Here is a 21,023-nt window from a genome sequence, read left to right on the forward strand (position 1 = left end):
TGGTTGAATTCCAATGTAAATGCGGTCTGTTATTTCTTGATAACAAACCGCTGCTAAGTATAACACACTGTTGCCATGAAAAACAGTGCGTTGCTTTGGACGTGGAAGAACGGACTATTTTCTTTAGCGGAAGCAATACAATCGTTTTTAAATCAATAAACTCCTTTTTAAATCAATAATTTGTGTCAAATTATTGATTTATTTGGTAGGTAGCCATGTAATAAGCGGGATAATGTAGAGCGAGGCGGGGTAGAGCGAGCAGATCTCCGCTTCGCGTCGGGGTCCTGATCAGCCTGTCGGGGTTGTATTCGCTATTCGGTTGCTAAGTCGTGACGTAACCACTCTCCGATAATACTCTTTCCGGGTCCAAAGTCCAGGTCCTCTCTACCTACCTACCGCTTTCGCTAGTGTTTTGGTTATTATTGAGTGTTTTTACAATGCCGCAGTGCTGTGTCCCGTGTCCCGAGCTAACTCACTTCAACCTCGTAAATCTTCTTTTTCATTGATGCCTGGACTCTACCCTTAATTATGCCACCTGAGTGATGAGCTACACTAACCACTCTGTTGGTGTTAAGGGAATTTAAACCCTTTTTGACCGCCAAAGGTGCCTCACTAAGAAGGACGTGATCGTAAATAAATGTACAGGTTCCACCATTGTTATTTCTGGACGAGAGGAGCGCTTGGACCCGGAAAAGGCTAAACGTCACGCGTGACGTCAGACTTAACAATCAGATAACAACCGCCTCGCTCTACGTTATCCCTTACTTTAACGTAGGTACGCAATGTTACGTTATTCAATCATAGGCTCGTTCTTGCGTACTAGAGCATGTTCCCACATGCGCACTCTTTAAATCTCTTGACAAACTTAGACAGAAATTATTATTTTTTACATATTCGAAATAGAAGATACAGATTGAACTAAATGTCAGCTTGCTTATTTTGCTCCAGGTAAGGATTTATTAATTTCACGTCATTCAAACAACAAACTATACTTCTAACCACAGGTCGAGAGCTGTCGTTCCAAACACACAACTTTGTGAATGTTCGTTGGAATGATGGTTTTGGGGAAACACCGACTCGTTGAACTTTGCTGATAATGACGGAACTTGCTAACATAGTTGGCTAGAGATGGTTTCAGGAAACACACCCCTGTATAGTCATGAAACAGTGGTTGAAAGCATCCAACACTACCTGTCAGTGTGTTGGCAGTGGCTTCACCGGTGTACTGTTGGGCCAGCTTCAGGTGGGTCAACAGCTGAGGAATTTGTCCGTCTGCAACCTCACTGCTTAAGGGCTACAGATGCTGTTGAACTTGGGTGGAGTATGTCACTGCATTTTAGAGCACAGTTTTTGAAGGACTCCAAGCCTATGAAGACTGGAGGGTCATAAATTGCCTGGAGATGATGGTTGTATTTTCTGACTTTGACTTACTTCCAGACATTTTTAGGCTCATGTGGTCATCAGAGCAGACACCATATCGGTTGTCTTGCACCTCTGGGACAGATGCTCTATGCCATATATGCTTATAAATCGACAATTTTGTTTCCCGCAGTACTTGCAAAGAGAGTATGAAGGCAGTGTGTGTCTTTGCACTGTTTTGACCTTCCAACATTTGGTTATCAGGTCAGGTGTCAAGTTCCCTCAGGAGATCCCGATCGGAGTAAATCTACTTTCCCAGGCTTGGGGCTCCGTATGGCATCCCTGGCCAGAACACATTTGGTCTGGGGCCTCTTTGATTAGTTCTAGATACAGCGATCATTTTGAATGCAAGAGCTCCTCCTACAAGGAGGCTCTATGCTTTAAGCACTTTCCCTGGCAGATTTTTTGTAATATATGACACAACACTTCCCCATGATTGACAAGTTTGTCCAGCTTTCATGTTTTCACTGTTGTACAGTAGGGGCACTGCTACAGATCTTTTGAAATAGTGCAGCATTCAAAACCAAGTGAAGAAGATGATCTGCATAAACTAGAAGGAGCTTTCGCACAATTAAGCTAACGTGATCATCAAACACTCAACAGCACATAAAAATCTAAACTTCCCAACGTTACCAAATGAAATGTTGAACCCACAAAGAGATACAGGAGTGTGCAAGCTGTGTTTTGGTCATCATTCTGAATTTGATCCAGAAAAAGTGTTTAAAAAACATTTTGAACAAAAATCACATTTTTGTTAATGACACTTTCCACGTTGCTGAAAAACTTGTTTCTCGTTTCATGCGAGGGATGAGATGGCTGAGAACTTTCCACTCTGCCTGTGTTCCTTCATTGGACTCATCTATAGTCCGAGAAGGTTTAATACTTGATGCATTCTTCAAAATACACTAATGAAGGAAGCGAAACGAAGCCTGCCTACGAAGGATCCTTCAAATTGACATGTCCTTCGACTGTGCTTGATGATTTACTTGAGATTTGCAACCTAGCCAGGATACTGCCTTCTATTTTTGGGAAGAAGGAAGAATCTGGGCTGTTTGGATCACCAAATGAGCAACCATGCAGTCAGGTCGTGGGAAAAATCAACTTGACATCATTGGTCTTTGCGTGGTTACATCTCATCTGTAAACAGAAAGATGACCTGGCTACTATATACCATAATCTGAAGATTCAGCTGCTTAGAATTTAAACGTCATCTAGAGGGCTGCTTTTTTATCTGGAAAGGTCTTAACGGCACTCGTCGTTGACTTCTGGTGAATCGCCTGTTGCCAAAACCAAGAAACCTCAAACTATGGAGAGCCTGCAGTCAAAAACGGAAAGCGACAATTTGCTAGCCAATTTGTAATGTGTGATCTGACTGAGCAATTGCTAGATCTAAACGTCAGTAACATAATTTATTTAAAAGCATTTGCATTTCATTTGGTCAGATCAAAAGCTGCAGATATGTTACTTATATACAGGCATACGAGATGATTTTTAAATGAATACATAAAAATGTTTCTCTTTGAGCTTTGGTTAGAGGTGGCTGAAATGCAACTTTATTCAACTGCAGCCTGCAAGGAGAGATTCTTGGGTCTCCAGAGACACTTTATTCTTAAAGCTGGCCATTTTTTATACAATTAATTTGTTCTTAAGCCTTTATCTGACTGAGTTCTGTGCTCTAAATCACTCACAAATCTTTTGACAGTTTTATCATCTCTTCAGTTTTTGCAACATAGTTTTCATGCCTTTTGCAAGACTGCATTATTTCATGCTTTTCATCTTCAGAAAGATCTTTCTTCCTCCCCATAATGCATGAGAAATGTGACTTGCTTAATAATGTGGAACAACCTTTTTAAGTAGGTTTTCCATTTATCTAAGAAGACCCGGCAAACTATTCACCAAACTTGTCTGAGACTAATACCAGTTATCTAATCAAGATATGAGAAATAAAACAAACACTTTCTTTGAAAAACTAAAATCTGAATGTTTATTTTACTTAAATCACTTGCATAATAATTTGAAACAGTATAAACCAATATCTGCTTGTTGTTTTTGAGTGTTTATTTTATTTTGCTTGTGTTTATATATTTTTTGTATTACTGTTTAAGTGCTCACTAATCAGTGTTAACCATTCCAATATGGGGGATTGCTTATAGCGGCCCATAGAAATGGTCACTAATGAGCACTAATGAGGTATCTGCATATACATAGATTATGGTAGTGTCGTTTTTCATCCAGAAACATGAATTTTAAAGAATTGAAGAAGTTTAAACCAACAGTACAACTTATGTATCAAATACATGTTTTGCTTTTCATATGCTGGTTGTTTGAGCATCCAGGTCAACCTACACAGCAAGACTGGCTCCACCAATGGTGTGAGTTTTGGGGCGGGATTATGTTTCTCACAAGTTCATAAATTAAACACTTTTATAACAAACTATAAAAAAACGCTTAGTTTAGGCAGAAAAAAAATAAAATGTATATATATTTTTTTATCTTCAATCACCAGATAAGTGCTTGTGCTCTTCTGTTGAATCTCAGTTGTATTAGAGTTCTGAAATGTCTTGAAGGGTACATAGTGGTACATCCCTTTTTGAATCCCTCAGTGCATTACCATGTTAAATCCCCCCCACATTTTTTTTGTGTTGTCACTGAAAATCCTCCACTAGAAAAAGCAGACAGACCAAACAAGAAGAACATGAGTGTTTTAAATTCTGGAAATACAGACATTTAAAGAGTTATTCCTAAAATGATTAAATCACAAGTAACGACAACATTTACAGAACATGTTCATTGCAGAGAGATGTTAGCACGTTTTGAACCTGGGCTGGCAGGATGAAGGTTTCGCTCCAGGATCTTAAGGATGTTTTCTACCAGACACTTCACGTCACTGTGGGTGTCTGGATGGGTGCTCAGGACTCTCAGTACGTCTGTACCTCCTTCCGTCCGGAGCATACTGCAGTACTGAGGGGCTACAACAAGAGAACAAGAGCTGCATTTCTGGTGCTCGAAGTGGCTTGAAATTTCCCCAATAAGTAAGATGACATTTATTCAGCACATGATCAGTAAGGTTCTCTGCTATTCACTGAATCATTTGCACAGCCGTCTTTTTATTTATTCATTTATTTTCTATCTGAAGCTATAGCAGCAACATTAGCAATGTTTCCATCCAAACTTGCGAATTTAACTTACGCACATATTTGGAATGTCACATAATAAAACATTTGTGACTAAAGTAGTGTTTCCATCCCAACAAAAATCACCACTTTCTGGGAAATTGCCGCAAAATATCTGTTATAAAACTGTTTGTACATCATAAATGACTTGTGAAAACAGAAAACTCTAGGCTGGTTGGGACCAGTGGGGATTTCATTTAATTCCTTAAATTAGAATTTCAAAGATACCTCCAATTTCCAACATCAATTTAAATTCAGGAATTAAAATGGAATTTTAAAGGAATTCACAATTCAGTTTTGAATGGAGCCTGGTAAGGAAAAATACTTTGTGTAACTATACTCTGAAATGGTCTAAATATGTATAATGGGCCAGTAGGGAATGTCCCTATAATCAAACTAAACTACATTACATTACGCCATTATCTTTTCTTTGTTTTCCTTTTTTTTTAAACTAATATCTGTGTAAAGCAAGGGATTTCAGGGATTTGCTGTGTATCTCAATGAACTTTCCATTTATTAGTCTCAATGGCTTTTTTCTTACCGTTCTGAGAGCAGACCAATTGTATGGCCCAGAGAGCCCACAGCTGAACACCGGAACACTGAGAGATGTGTAGCAAAGGATAGAAGGGCTGGAGCGTCCTGGAAGACAGAGAGAAAAAAAAGACATCAAAAGCTATATAAATGCAGTCCATTTACCATTACGGTTTTCCATTTAAATACGATAAACAGTGTGTATTTGCATGGAAACAAGTGACCAGCTTATTCTTTGGATTTTCTCTTCCTTTCTGCTGGTCAAAGTCTTTCTTGTTTGAAAGAAATAGAAAATAAGATTTTAATTAATAGTTGGTTGGGTGAATTTAATACAATGGCTGCACATCACAACTCGACACGACTAATAATAAAAATGGCTTGCTGATTATTTTTCAAGTTCATCTATTGTTTTGGTGAAAAACTACTTGATATTTAAAGGGATAGTTAATTTAAAAAATATTAATACATACAGGGTTGGAATGACAAGAGAGTGAGTAAATGAAGACAGGATTTTCATTTTTGGACAAACTATCCCTTAATTGTACATGTAAAATGGTGACTTCAGCCATTGTTCTCCTGTGCACCATTTAGCGCTACACACTCCAGTCCAGTAGGTGGCGTGAGTAAATGGCAGAATTCACTACTCCTTGCCAGTACATTTTCTTATAATATACAGTTTTATGCTTCTGATGGCCCTTTTTGATCATAAAGCTTGCAATGGCTGGATTATGGAATGATTAGGTGTGTCCTGTCTTTTGACTGATTATTGTATAAAATTACATATACAGAATAATCCATAAAAAAGTAAATATTAGAACACTTACCGGTAGGAAACCATTGCATGCTCAGGAGAACTCCATGATAGGATAGAGGAGTGCTAAAAGTGAGAGTCAAGACACAGAGTTGAGCACATAAAAAACACATACATTTGAACAAATGCACGCGCACACACACACACACGTGGTTTACAGGGACTCTCCATAGGCGTAATAGTTTTACAAACTGAATATTCTATCCCCTAACCCTACCCATCACAGAAAATTTTCTGCATTTTTTTTATTTTCAATAAATCACTGTTTAGTATATTTTTAAAGCCAGTTGGTTTACGAGGACACAGGAAGTGTCATTGTACACAATTCCGTCCTCATAAACCATATGCACAAGAACACACACACCAGTTTCTCCTGCACTGTGCAGTGCAGCTCATCATCCAGACCCCACGCAGGCCCCCTGACTGAGGTGAGATGTGCCAGGATCCCTCCAGCAAAGTAACGGACATCCACCTCCACCTCTGGGTTGATTAAGAGTGAGAGAATGTGCTCCACCAGGTCCTCATCCATCAGCTCCATCCGCAGCTCCTCCACCTCTGCTACATTATTCTGGAGCACAGAGGAGATTCGCTGATTTCAATGTTGAGCAAGCTATTCGTCATTTGAAGTAGATAAGCTTCTAGAACAGAATATTAAAACCCCCATGATTCCACATGGAAGGTTGAATAAGGACATGGTCTGATTTTCATTTCTAAAGATTTCAAGGAGTCCAAACTTTCCTTGCTAACACTTAATAAAGTTTATTTCATCACCATTAGTTCATGCATTAATGCAATTGTTCATTGTTAGTTGATAATACCTAGTCTAGGTTAATTTTCATTTATAAATATACTGTTATTAATTATTTAAGGGATAGTTTACCCAAAAATGAAAATTCTGTCATCATTTTCTCACCCTCAAGTTGTTCCAAACCTGTATGAATTTTTTACTTCTGCTGAACAAAGATATTTAAAAAAAATTCAATAATCAGTTGATGGGCCCCTTTGACTTCCTAACTAAAAGATACACAGGCTGAATCCAAAATCGCCCCCTATAGCCTCAAATAGGGCGTTATTTGAGTAGTGTTAAGTAGTGTAACCATTTGTAGTGTTGTCCGAATCCATAGTGGACGTTATTGAGTGCACTTATTCAATCCCACATTGCACTGCAATAACTAGTGTACAACCGATGTACGCTCAACAGCTGTCCAAATTCGTTCACTCCTTTTCATTCACTCCTAACATAGGGAATAGTGAATGGGGGTTTAGAGGGCGATTTCGGGTTCAAAGCCAGATAATGATGCACAGGTGGATAAATCACACAATATTGAGTCCAGGCAAAGGTTTATGGGAAACGTAGTTTGTGAAGCAATGGTAATGGACTAGGAAGGATTGCTCTCTGGAGGGCACTCCAGCTGGTGGATATGACACTTTCATAGTATAGAAAAAAATATTATGGAAGTCAATGTTTGGTTACTGACATTCTTCAAAATATCTTCTTTTGTGTTCAGCAGGAGGAGGAAACTCATACAGTTTTGGAACATCTTACATTTTATTTTTTTGGTGAACTATTCCTTTAAGTCATGTTTGAATCATAATACATTAACTAGGGTTTTCATTTGAACACCTATTTTAAAATGTATTTGTAAATGTAAAAATTATCAAAAACTTTTTACTTTTCATTGTTACCTAATGATAATGAATAGAACCGTAATATAAAGTGTAAACCTGCCAGAAATTTGGAGAATGGATCAAAAATCCCTCACAGGAGTTTGAATCAATATCTCCCACTAAGAGATACAGAGGAAAGCATATGGAATACCATTTACTTACACTATCAACAAGCAGCCAACGCTATAATATTAACATACATGAATTTTTGAATTTCACAAATTCAACACATTTAAACCAAATCACATTAAAGCCTCTTCACATTATGCATTTCTGAACATTTTTCAAATTACTTCAAGAATATTAACAAAAACTGTATAATGTACAATAAAACTGTAAAAATCATATTGTGAATAGTTTATGGTAGTTTATTTGTAACAGTTAACAGTTGTTCAGCAATTATTCCTATTATTCTCCATTAGAGATCCATTTATCAACAATAAAGTTTATTATTGTTAGTCATTAATGTACCATTAGTCAACAAATAAATACTGAGCAATTAATCATTTTGAGTTCATTTAGATTTTTGTGTGACCAAAAGTGATCATGTCAGAGTGGGTGAGCGGTTTGCTTTGTAATTAATCCATTCACTTCCACCAATTTTTACATGACATCTAAAATATATTTACCAAAAGGCCCAGGAGCTTCTGCTGGATGGAGAACTCAGAATAATACGACTGTGGAGGAGAGGAGAGGGTAATGAGAAGATACAGAAAATTAATAACCATTTAAAAGGCATTTTTTCTCCCAAAAATGAAAATTCTAACTCATCATTAACTCAAACTTATGTCATTCCAAAACTGTTTGAATTTCTGTCTTCTGTGGAAAACAAAAATAAGATATTTTGAGAAATGTCTCAGTGTTTTTTTGTCAATAGAATGGAAGTCATTGGTAACCAAAATGGTTTGGTGATCAACATTATTTAAAAGCATCTTCTTTTGTGTCTCACAGAAGAAAGAAAATCATACTAGTTTGGATTGGATCAGCAAGAGGGTGATAGAATGGTCACAGGTTTATTTTTGGGAGAAGTATTACTAAGTTCAAGAATATACGTCATTGTTGCAAACATGTTATGATATCAATCTATAATCTGACTTGTGATGCAGCCTGTAATTAAACCACACCATGTTTGTTCATTTGGCGAGAGGAGAACTGGCCCCTCAACTGAGCCTGGTTTCACCCACTCAACGATGGAGTTTGGGTTCCTTGCCACTGTCGCCTCTGGCTTGCTTAGTTGTGGATACATCATATTTAACAATATTATTGACTTGAATGCATTGACACTATTGAATGAGAGCTGAACTAAGCTGGATGATGACATCAATGTTTTCTCCAGAGCCACTTTATAGATTAATTAATTAACTACACAGTTATTGAACCAAACTGAATCAACACTGAACTAATTTCAACTGAATAATGACTGTTGTTTACTTTTGTCTTTTTAGAGCTCCTTTTCCTGTTTATCACCGTAAAGCTGCTTTGAAACAATCTGTATTGTATAAAGTGCTATATAAATACAGGTGACTTGACTTTAAATGTGTCCAACTGTGCATGTTAGTTGTGCATGAGTGCGTGTCTGTGTACCTCTAGCAACTCCATGTAGAGTTCCAGTCCTTGGCACTGAATGAAATGGCGACAAGCGGTGGGTGTCTCATCTGTCAAGTTCCACAAAGCACTTAATGCAAACTTCAGAGTTGAATCCACTACACCCAGTGAGGCCTTCTGTTGAACGATGCTCAGCAACTGCTGAAGTTCCACAGAAAGGGGAATAAATCTATTGTTTTGGTCTATTCATGTAGTCATCTGTCCATTCAGGCATTTGCAATAGAAGCTTAAGAATTTATCCATTTACATATCCTATAGTACTTTAGGGGAACAGTATGTTTAGTGTAAACATACTGTTCCCCTAAACAGTAACAGGGTCAGATAAATCCAAGGTCAGATAAATCCCATCACATAGAGCCTCTTTCACCTAGACATCATGATATAGAGACTGTGTCTGTTCCCCGAATTAGGACAAAAAAAAAACCTTCCAAACCCATCTAAGGGTAAAAATGTAATTGATGTTCAACAAATAAAAAACAGATATAATACAAATGAGCAAATGATAAAGCTTGGGTCAGAGTCCTGCAACGGGTCGGGTTTGTGACATTCCTAAAATTCACGGGCGGGGACGCGGGCGGATAATGAACTCCTTGCGGGCGGGTAGCGGATGAAAAAAATTTGCAATATTTGTATGTCTAAATTACCATTACACATACGCAAATATGTGTTTTAGTCAGGCCATCCTTAAAAATATTCTTGTTTGCCGTAACCCGACCGACCCTGTCAATTTAGGACCGACCCAATTTTATTTTTTTCTTCCCTTTTAGTCCGACCAATTTGCGACAATAAATTTCTCTGTACTGTAGGCTAATAGGCCTATGTGTTGTAGCCCAGTCATTAAAAAACGATTTAGTTTCATATTCATGTTTAAATAAAATAATATACTCTTTTTTTTTATTTCATGTTGATTATATGAAAAGTGAAAAGCATGAATAAGATAAGATGATCCCGAATATCGTGAGACAAATGGAGTGGGCCGACATGATTTTGACCACTTCATTAAGTTTGTTTTTGTAGAAAGCCTTTCTTTAAAGTGAATTTCGTTTTGTATTAATTGTATCTTAATTTTAATCAATGTTTCATCAACCAAATTCCTGGATTTAATAAATAAGAAGTAAATATAGCAGGCAGGCAATATAATCAGGACACGGAGGCGCCCGCGCGTGAACTGATCGTCTCTTAAATGAACCGAAACTCATCGTATAAGCTACTTGCCTCACAGACCTGAGAAATAGAAAGCATGATATGTGTACTTTTAAACAAAACAATTCAAAACGAAAGAAAACAGACTGTTCTCTGCTTATAATCCGTATGAAATGTGCATTTCTCTCTGGCGCATTCACTACTGCGAAGATCGCGAGTCAGCATCGTCATCTTTGACACAGAAAACACTTGCTTATTAATAAACAATTGAAATGTCTCATTGATATATTTGACATATTAATATCATTACTTTTCCCAGCTTTTAGGTGCGTTAATGGCAGCGCACCCTTACATGTTACATGAACGCGGCACCTGTGTGGTTTATCGCGGGCACGGGTCGGGTATCGGGCCAAATATTAACGGGTCTGGGTGGGTGCGGATTTAATTTTGATATTATCACGGGTGACGGGTCGGATCTGGTGCTGAACTTTGCGGGTACGGGCGGGGGCGGGTCTCCAAAAATGGACCCGTGCAGGACTCTGGCTTGGGTTGCTAATATTAGGTCCCTTACTTCAAAAGCACTTATTGTTAATGATATGATTACAGACTATAATCTAGATGTGCTGTGTTTGACAGAAACCTGGCTAAAACCAAACGATTGCAAGACTTTAAATGAGTCCACCCCACAAGAATACTGTTATAAACATGAACCTCGTCTGAAAGGCAAAGGGGGAGGTATTGCTGTAATTTATAGTAATATTTTTATAATTACTAAGAAGTCTAGGTTTCAAATATAATTCTTATAGCTTAAAGAAAATTAAAGAAAACAGTCCAATGCTGTGGTACAACGAGCACACTCGGGCCCTTAAGAGAGCAGCCAGAAAAATGGAGCGAAACTGGAAGAAAACAAAACTAGAGGTATTTCGCATTTCATGGAAAGAGAGCTCGATTGCATACAGAGAGGCCTTAAAAGCTGCTAGATCTCCTTATTTTTCAACCCTATTAGAAGAAAATAAACAAAACCCTAGGTGTTTATTTGAAACAGTGGCTAAACTAACGAAAAATAAAGCTTGTAATGACTTTGTGAACTTCTTCACTTATAAGATTGATTATATCAGGGAGAAAATTATAACTATGCAACCGTCTACTTCAGAATCGCATCAGGCAGTGCATTGTTTGAAGGAAAAAATGTATTCATTCATTGCTATAGAAGAGGAAGAATTCGTTAAACTCGTTAAATCATCTTAATCGACAACATGTATGTTAGACCCTATACCGACTAAGCTACTGAAAGAGATGCTTCCAGAGGTCACAGATCCTCTTCTTAATATCATTAATTCATCTTTGTCATTAGGATACGTACCAAAAACTTTTAAGCTGGCTATGATTAAACCGCTTGTTAAAAAAAACTCAACTTGATCGTACAGAATTAGTCAATTACAGGCCGATCTCGAATCTACCTTTTCTGTCAAAGATACTAGAAAAGGCGGTATCCTCACAACTATGTTCCTTTTTAGAATCTGCAAGGATTTTCAGTCAGGATTTAGACCGTACCATAGTACTGAGACAGCTCTCATTAGAGTCACAAATTATTTGCTCTGATCATCCGATCGTGGTTGTATCTCTCTATTAGTGTTACTCGATCTTAGTGCTGCATTTGATACTATTGACCACAACATTCTTTTAAATAGACTCGAAAATTATGTTGGCATTAGTGGAATTGCATTAGCATGATATTAGCATTAAATCATACTTATCTGACCGTTATCAGTTTGAAGAGTAAATTAAGTAAATATCAGTAAATGAAGAGATGTCTCATCGATCACAAGTTCAGTATGGCGTACCACAAGGCTCAGTACTAGGACCATTGCTTTTCACTCTGTACATGCTACCCTTGGGAGATATCATTAGGAAGCATGGAATTAGTTTTCACTGTTATGCTGATGATACTCAGCTATATATTTCTTCACGCCCTGACGAAACTTACCAATTCACAAAATGAACGGAATGCATAGGTGATATAAAAAAATTGGATGACTAGTAATTTCCTACTACTTAATCCTGAAAAAAACAGAGATTCTAATTATTGGACAAAAAACTTCCTCACTTCCATTCTGTATTATGTTGAGGGTTGATTTGTAGGGAAGGACTACACACATATATTCAAACACGCATACCTATAGACTGAACTCGTAATACGCATGTGCACGCCATCGGTGTTCTCACTGGTTCACGTTTTTGAAGTTTGCGCAGAAAGAACTTAAGAGTTTTCTGTTAAAACGGTGTCGTGATAGCGGCCCAAGTTAAAAACTAATGATCGTTGCGACGGAAGTGAATCAATCAAACTAACTTTAGCTGGACAATAATTTTATTCTAGAGCTGCTATAAAGCCAAAACAATCTCTGTTACTTTAATTTCCTATTATCAATGTAAAGCTGCTTTGGAACAATCTACATTGTTAAAAGCGCTATATATATGAAGATGACTTGACTTGTAAAAGACCCCATTATATGTTCTGAAGAATTTCTCTTTCCTGTGCTGACGTATTTGCTATTGAAACAGAAGGGGTGGGACAAATTAAAGACCTGTCTTTTTTAATAACTAACAAACTTTAGCTTGCATCACAGTCTGACATGTTTTGCTATTTACTATTGTCAGGATATAGCAGACTCGAGAGATGGAACAGTGAAAAAATGTGCTTTATTTGAGCAAATTCCAAACACAGGTGAGTAATGACAACAAAGTCATTCGATGATGAAGGCGAGTATTAAACTTCAGTTCTTAGGTTTTGCAAGTGAAGATAGAGATTGTGACTTAAAAGGTGAGTGAATCCACACACACACCTTAAGTTGCTGTTGAGCTGTCTTACAGGTCTTGAGGAAATGCTGAAGGGAATACTGGAGAAGCGAGCAGACGTAGGAGCAAGGAGACAGGAACTTGGGAATCAGTAATATTCGCAGGTAGGGAATACAGGTAAGTAATCAGTGCAGGTGCAGGTGATGGCTGAGTAAGTGCAGGTGAGGAAGTGGAGGGATTCTGGGAAATGTAGTGTGCTAAGGTGACTGGGATGGTGATGGGGCTTCGTGACAGCCTAAAACACTAGCAGACAGTTGCCAGCCTAAAACACTAGCAGACAGTTGCCATCACAGACAAAGAACATAACCGTGGCATTAACTCTGGGCCTAACTGATTCTGAGGTGTTGAGGCTATTGGGTTAAGTAGCTCGGAAACCACTGGACTGGACAGCGCTGTAACTATTTGACATGGCAGCGCGGAGACCACCGGACTGGCTAGCGCTGAGATCATTTGACTTGGCAGGACTGAGAGCATTTGGCTTGAGTGTGCAGATACCTCTGGATAAAAAATCCCCTCAGGATCCTTATCCTCCTCCTTTGCCTCCTCTTCTTGTGGGCTGGAGAGGGCTCTGGGGCGGACTCGTGGGCTGGAGAGGGCTCCGGGGCGGACTCGTGGGCTGGAGAGGGCTCCGGGGCGGACTCGTGGGCTGGAGAGGGCTCCGGGGCGGACTCGTGGGCTGGAGAGGGCTCTGGGGCTGCAGGGAGGAGAGGTGGTGTTCTGGAGGTGGATCGGCTAAGCAGGAGTGCATAAGGGATATATTGTTCCAAGGTGCAGTTGTTAGCATCCCAAGGCATCAATGAATAAAAAGATTCATCCAAGCCCCCATAAAAGATAGCCATTAACAACTCATCATCCAAGTGCTCGGTGGAAGACGGCTCCCAATAATTCCTCTGCATACTCCGCAATAGGGCGGCCATCTTGAGTGAGGGAGCACAAAAGGTCAATTGGACAGAGTGAAATGCTCATACTGCAATCAATGTTGGTCTGGTCTTCTGTCAGGAGATAGCAGACTTGAGAGAGATGGATCAGTGAAAACACACTGCTTTATTAGAGCAAATTCCAAACACAGGTGAGTAGTTACAACACAGTGATGCTGAAGGCAGGTATTACACTTCAGTTCTTAGCTTTTGCAAGTGAAGATAGAGACTGTGACTTCAACAGGTCAGTAAATCCACACACACACACACACACACACACACACACACACACACACACACACACACACACACACACACACACACACACACACACACACACACACACACACACACACACACACACACACACACACACACACACACACACACACACACACACACACACACACACACACACACACACACACACACACACACACACACACACACGATCTTGAGGAAACACTGAAGAAGAGGAACAGATGCAGGAGCAATGAGACAGGAATTGAAGGAGGTCATATTCACAGGTTGGGAATACAGGCAAGTAATCCGTAGTCCAAGTCGTAGACCAGATCATGAATGTGTGCTTATATGCCAGAGGTGGTGAGTGTGCTGAGGAGGTGCAGGTGAACAGGAGGGATGCTGGGAAATGTAGTGTACTAAGGTGACTTGGCTGGTGATGCGAGTTCATGACAGCTATAAATAGACACGCGGTTTTAGGTGGAGGGAAATTCTCATTGTATATTTTACTCAACACTGTGTACAAGATGAGTCATCATTATTTTTGGTCCATTTAGGACCTGTCCACACGGAGACGCGTTTCGCTGTATACGTATAAATTTTTTATCGTATTGGCGTTTCGTCCACACGGATCCGGCGTTTTCGGAGACTGAAACCGCTATTTTTTTTAACCGGGTCCCAAGGTGGATAAATCTGAAAACGCCGCCCTTGCGTTTTCGTGTGTACGGACAATCCGTACATTTTGTGAAACGATGATGTCATCACACCAAGTGTCAACTAGTCAGACACCGTTAAGTCACAGCAACTACATTTATGGTTTTTCATATTGTTCAACAAAGTTCTTGTTTAAAAAAGAAAAAAGAAAAGAAAAAAAGAAGCAACTGTGCCTAATATTATTGTTGTATACAGCGCGCAAGGTTTATGCGCATGCTTGAAGTCTTCTTCTCCGTTTATAGTGTATGTCTGTGGCAGAATTACAGCGCCACATACTGGTCTGGCATGTATACTACATCGTTTTGAGTAGGTTTCAGTGGTTTCGTGTGTACGCAGATATTTCTTGAGACGACGCCGTGTTTACGGAATTTTTTTTTTGAACGGGGAAAAAAAATATCGGATAGGGAAAGCTCTGGCTTCGTGTGGATGTGGCCTTAACCTTATGAGAAAGGCTGATTTAAATTTTTTGAATCTGTATATTTTACAAGCTACAATTGCCAACATCCAGGAGTACATAGCACATAGACGGCTTCAAAGCTAAAAGCAATGGACCAAAAGCCACAAAACTTTTGATTTAATTGGGGTCTTTAAAACAGCAACAGCAAATAAAAGCACCAGTGAAGGAAAACATTTACCTTCATTATAAATGCCTCGGCACCCAGTTCTGAGATCTCCTCTGTGCTCAACTGCAATGAAGTGAGAAAGAGTTAAATTCTCCAGCCTCAAAACCTTTTACACATTAATAATGTCCCAGAGATGAAAATTATTTGATAATGATTTTTGTTCATATAAGCAGAATCTCAAAATCAATGGCAATATGTTTTTCAGCGGCAGTGGTTCCAAAAGTATTTTTCCCAGTTATTTTTCCAACAGGGATTTTAAAAGTCCTAAAAAAATTCTACCATTATTCAACATGACTATATTCTATAACTAATAGATCATTAATTAAGGGTTTTCCCTCAATAATTAAGGGTTTTCCCTCAATAAAGTCCAAATGACTGCTTATTGATAGTAAGTAAAGTAGTTGTACATGAATTATGATTTTAACATGCGTTGCTCAGTATGGGCCTTATAAGGCGGTAGCACCACAAAAATAAATTAAGTCTTTCTATGTCTAAATATGTTCCCCATTCTAAAACTCTTTTAGTTTTAGAATATGGTCATGCAGAATAAGGCATTAATATGTGCCGTATAAGTACTAATAAAAAGTCAATAATATGCATGCTAATAAGCAACTTGTTAATAGTGAATGTGTACCTCAATATAAACTATATAAAATAATGCAACAGATAGCATCAACAAGTATACCATACCTTGGAGCTAACAACAGGTCTGTCTTTAAGGGTTTATAAGTCATTGTTACAAATCAGTTTTACAATGGAGAAAATAAATGTATTTACTTCCAGAAACTAAGCACTCTATACGCCACTCACTACTTTTTACTGCCTTCATTTTTCCTTTTACTTTTGAATCTACTATTATTAAAAACACAGCAAAATAATATATCTTCTTTAAAGTCTTTAAAATAATGTTCATAAAGTTTAAAATAACTTCCACTCCCCTTGCAACGACATCTCTTCACTGATGATGCGTTTACTGGTGCAAGGGCGGGACAACCTGTCACTTACATGAGATCCACCAATAGCAAACCACAACCATCCAATCAACTCCCCATGGACAAAATCAAGCACCGTCCTAGATTTTTTCTTGTTTGACAAATCGTTTCAGTCAGATATACGTCACAACAGCGAAAAAATTGCTAGCGCAACATCCATTTCATGCCGACTTTAATAATACTAAACATCTCTGAACTTAACAGCTCAGCACAGCATCAAAGCTTCTCCTGGTTGTAGATATTGAACAGAATGCTGATGGTGATGTAATTACCTTAGACACCAGTATGGAGACTATAGCCACCGCCATTCTCTGCACCGTCTGATCTCCGTGATTCCCCAGCAACATCATTATCAGCTTAGCAGCTTCGTATCTATCCGGGAACAGGGGTCAAGACTAAGTTAAGCCACATCTACAAGCTGAAGTGCGCTGAGGAAATGTGTATGGACTGACCTGTCAAATGGGACAACCTGTAAGATATGGTCACTGCAAAGGGTAAGCAGGCAATTCTTCTGCAACTAAAAGCAGAAAAAAAATAGACATTGATAGTCAATAAAAGGTGAATCTTACAAAAATTGCCAAGAATAATTTTAGGTAATATTTAATGGCAAAATATAAAGATTTTTTTTATATATATTTTACTGATACAAAATTTATTTTTTGCATGATCACCAATTTTCGATGCCCACAATCTCATTCTCATCACTGTAATGCAAAAAATATATTACATATACATGATTTAAAATGTATAAAATATATTTATACATCATAGTAGTATATGTTGTACTTGCTTAAAGGTGCAGTGTGTACATTTTAGCGTCATCTAGCGGTTTGGTTGTGAATTGCAACCAACGGCTCACCCCTCCCTTTTGAAGAAGCTACGGTGGCCAAAACAGGACAAACATGTCGCCGTCTGAGACACCAGAGACTAGCCAGTCAAGCAACGAGGTTTTCTTTTCTTTGCTGACGAAGATTGACGCTCTGTCGGCTCTTATGCAAAATAATACGTGTGGTCCTCCATTTGTTCAAATTTCACTATTAACGTTACTACTACTACTACTTCGTGCTAATTCAACATAGTGACGGTACAAGTTGCCTCTAAAAACACCAACGAAGAAGAAGAAAAACAAAAACGAAGAAAAAAAAGAGTGACGAAACGCGTTCTGTAGAGAAGTTTGTCCGTTTAGGGCTACTGTAGAAACATGGCGGCGCAAAATGGAAACTTAACTATGCCAGTTTAAAACACAGAGCAGAAGCAACTATAAAGTAATCCATTATGTAGGTTGTAAAAACTGCGGCACTGTTAAAACCACGCTCTGTTTGACTAGGTTGAAACTGTCTGCAACATTGGCTCAATCAATGGCTTGGGCAGGACTACCTGTCTTGCAGACGGGAAGGGGGCTTTTGGGGAAAACCAGTTAGAAAAACCCTGTGGGCAACATTGACCCCCAATGCATGGATGGATAAAATACTATCTGGGTGCTTTATCATACAAACCGTTGGATGATGGATAGGATAAATATCGAATGCAACCTGAGTGTGTTTATACCTGCTCGTGGTTTGGGAAGTTCTTCATGGCTGTAAGAAGCTGTTGAACTACAGTTCCCGCCAGGTGTAAGGATATTCCCAGCACCAGCTCCTGTACGGTCAGGTTAAACACGCATGCAGTGGCCACAAGCTGAACATGGAGAGAATCTGTGTGGTGTTGCATTCCAGCCAATACCAGCTGCAACAGGAAGAGGCACATGTACATCGGCTGTAAATGTCATTTAGCACACTAGAAAAATGTGTTTTTCAACAGGAGTCAAGATCCTTTACAGTAAAGGGAGGTTTTAAGGGATTGTTTCTTTTATTATGCTATGATATCATTATATAATTTCTGTCATCTTAAAAAACTGCCCTTACATTCGTTTAAAAATTAAAATAAAAAAATTAAATGTATGCATAACAATGACTTTTCTATGACACACCTTTTCTATGATGACATCAATTAACTATATTCTATATCATTCTATCATTATACAGAAAATTTATTTCTGAAATCATTTTAATGAGGGGAATTGAGTAAAAAAATCTCAGGGAGATACAACTATCATTGTAAAACTATTCCATATGAATTGAGTGGTTTAGTCAAAAATTTCTAAAGAGACTGGATCGCTTTACATGATGAACAGATTGAATTTAGTCTTTTATTCACATATATACACTGATCATCGAACAGCGGTTCAACCATACTTTCTTGACACGCAAGAACAAACCTCATTGGTTTTTGCTGAAGCTCAAACGTGCCGAGCAACACGAGAATGAACCTCATTGGTTCTCGCACATCAAGAGAGCATAATCGAGCTTTCATTAACCATATCTGATGTGTAGGTTGATGAATGTTTATATGTAAATAAAAGACTAAATTCAATCCGTTCATCATATAAAGTGATTGAGTCTCGATAAATTGCTCGATTCATATGGATTAGTTTTACGATCCTTTTATGAACTTTTTGGAACGTCAAAGTAGTATTTGCTCGGACTGTCAATGGAGGAACAGAAATCTGTCAGATTTCAATAAAAATATCTCCATTTGTTTTTCAAAGATGAACAAAAGTCTTACAGGTTTGGAACGACACGAGGGTGAGTAAATGATGACAGAATTAAAAAATTTTTGGGTGCACGATCCCTTTAAAATCTCAATTTGAACTTTTTATAACAAGGCAAGTTTGGTTCAGGCTGTAAAATGTGATATGGTGCGATTCCTCAAAACTTAAAGGATATTTTTGAATCTTATTTACTGATCCTAGTAAGAAACCAGCTTAAAATATTTTGTTCACAAATGAGACAACAGAAGAACTGCTAAAGAAGAATTTTTTGTACCTTCAATATGTTTGGCTGAGGTCCATCCATGTTGTTGGTGTGACTGTAAAGATGTGTGAGAACCTCCCGTATAAAACTCTCTCGGTCGCTGTATCTCCTCAAGGCTTCACACAGTTGGGTCAAATTGGACTCTCCAGCCACCTGGATGTGTTTACAAATATCTTATCTTCCATGAATTTGCAGGTCCTGACAAAATCTGCTATTAGTTCTGATTTATAGATTATGTATTATTTGTCACATGCTCAATGAGATAGCAGTCAAATGTAATTTTTCTGCAAGCTATCATGTTGTTTCTAGTCTCTCATAGACAAACTTTTGAATAGCAGCATAAAATCTGGCTCACTTTGCTGCTTATTCAGGTCAGGAACTGCCCAGGTAGAATGTTTCTGTACCGTTCATGCTCCGGGTAAATGCTAACAGTAACGCTAGAGGATCATGTGTGCTTCACCGTCTGCTCTCTTATCAGCAGCTGCCGCATCATGCCACTGCACATTAGATTAAAGGGGTCTTGAATTGGATGTTTGTTTTATTTTATGTTTCCAGATGTGCTGAACTGAAACGTGAACGTGGATGATTTCAAGTTAACTAAGGAGGAGGAAGTACCGATGTACATTTTTAGCGATTGAAATAAGCCTGTTGAATGTATGACGTGAAACAGTGTGTATTGTCAAAAATAAAATGTAATGGAACACCAGCGTTTTCATATTTTTATAATGTCCACTGTGCGCTTGAATTAATTTTCTCATGCAAGGCTTTTGTCTTGTCTTATTTTGTCTTGATTATAGCGGCAGGCTTGGGTGTTTCCTCCCATCTTTCAAAAGAATAGCTTTTTTTTTTGTCCTTGGTCCATAGTGGTTTAGATTTCTTGTTTTCAGTACAGTAAAGCCGGTTAGCACACAAAACTCAAGCAGCATCGCATCTAGGACACCGAACGCGTCAATCAGTGAATCTAATCACCAAACAGGCAAAGTGGTGTTGATGCGGGAGTACAACACAACAACAACAACAACAAGTCGGACCAATATAATGTAATGTAATTTAATAGAAAACTGTGAGTGGCGCGGCTGGATTTTGAGCATCCTCCGGTGTCGTAGTTGGACGTATTTTAGGACGCTCTGAACATGCTCCGAACATGCTCCACACACCGAGCCATGTGTACCTTCCTCGACCATAACAGAGTCAACTAACTCCGCAAGTTCACCATCGCTTCTTCATTCAAAGTGGAAGAAATCGATTGCAACTTCAGCACCATCAGACCGAACTATCAAGACTTTCTCCTCGCGACTGCATATCCGGACGCTCTTCAACAGCGAAGGCAAATGCAAGTATCGTACGACATACTAAATCGCTGTTTGGCTAAAGTTGTGAGCTTTGTAGTAAGGGACTGATTGTTTATCCAGGAGCTTCATTCGTCTGTTCTGTTCTGTTTTTTCAGTCACTTTCACTTTCCATTCTACTTACGTAGTC

General features: G+C 38.6%; 1 protein-coding gene across 4 annotated transcripts in view; it reads right to left on the reverse strand.

Annotated features, from left to right (window-relative positions):
* Positions 1 to 2,809: 2,809 nt before the first annotated feature.
* The window catches only part of zyg11l (zyg-11 family member, cell cycle regulator, like), a 28,007-nt gene continuing 9,793 nt past the window's right edge, over positions 2,810 to 21,023 (reverse strand). Inside the window, exons 4-15 of one of the 4 annotated variants that reach the window (XM_082173991.1) lie at positions 19,557 to 19,697; positions 18,241 to 18,417; positions 17,145 to 17,209; positions 16,965 to 17,064; positions 15,713 to 15,763; positions 9,187 to 9,348; positions 8,232 to 8,279; positions 6,299 to 6,502; positions 5,948 to 6,000; positions 5,134 to 5,231; positions 4,239 to 4,388; positions 2,810 to 4,081 (exon numbers count right to left, since the gene is read on the reverse strand). In XM_082173991.1, the coding sequence (XP_082030117.1) occupies positions 4,065 to 4,081; positions 4,239 to 4,388; positions 5,134 to 5,231; positions 5,948 to 6,000; positions 6,299 to 6,502; positions 8,232 to 8,279; positions 9,187 to 9,348; positions 15,713 to 15,763; positions 16,965 to 17,064; positions 17,145 to 17,209; positions 18,241 to 18,417; positions 19,557 to 19,697 (1,266 nt within the window). In that variant the 3' untranslated portion in view covers positions 2,810 to 4,064. Of the gene's footprint in view, positions 4,389 to 5,133; positions 5,232 to 5,947; positions 6,001 to 6,298; positions 6,503 to 8,231; positions 8,280 to 9,186; positions 9,349 to 13,470; positions 14,124 to 15,712; positions 15,764 to 16,964; positions 17,065 to 17,144; positions 17,210 to 18,240; positions 18,418 to 19,556; positions 19,698 to 21,023 lie in introns of those variants that run through there. The other 3 variants (XM_082173990.1, XM_082173989.1, XM_082173992.1) reach the window with 3 other exon arrangements.

This window comes from Leuciscus leuciscus (genome assembly GCF_965113295.1).
Source record: "Leuciscus leuciscus genome assembly, chromosome: 6".
Lineage (NCBI taxonomy): Eukaryota > Metazoa > Chordata > Actinopteri > Cypriniformes > Leuciscidae > Leuciscus > Leuciscus leuciscus.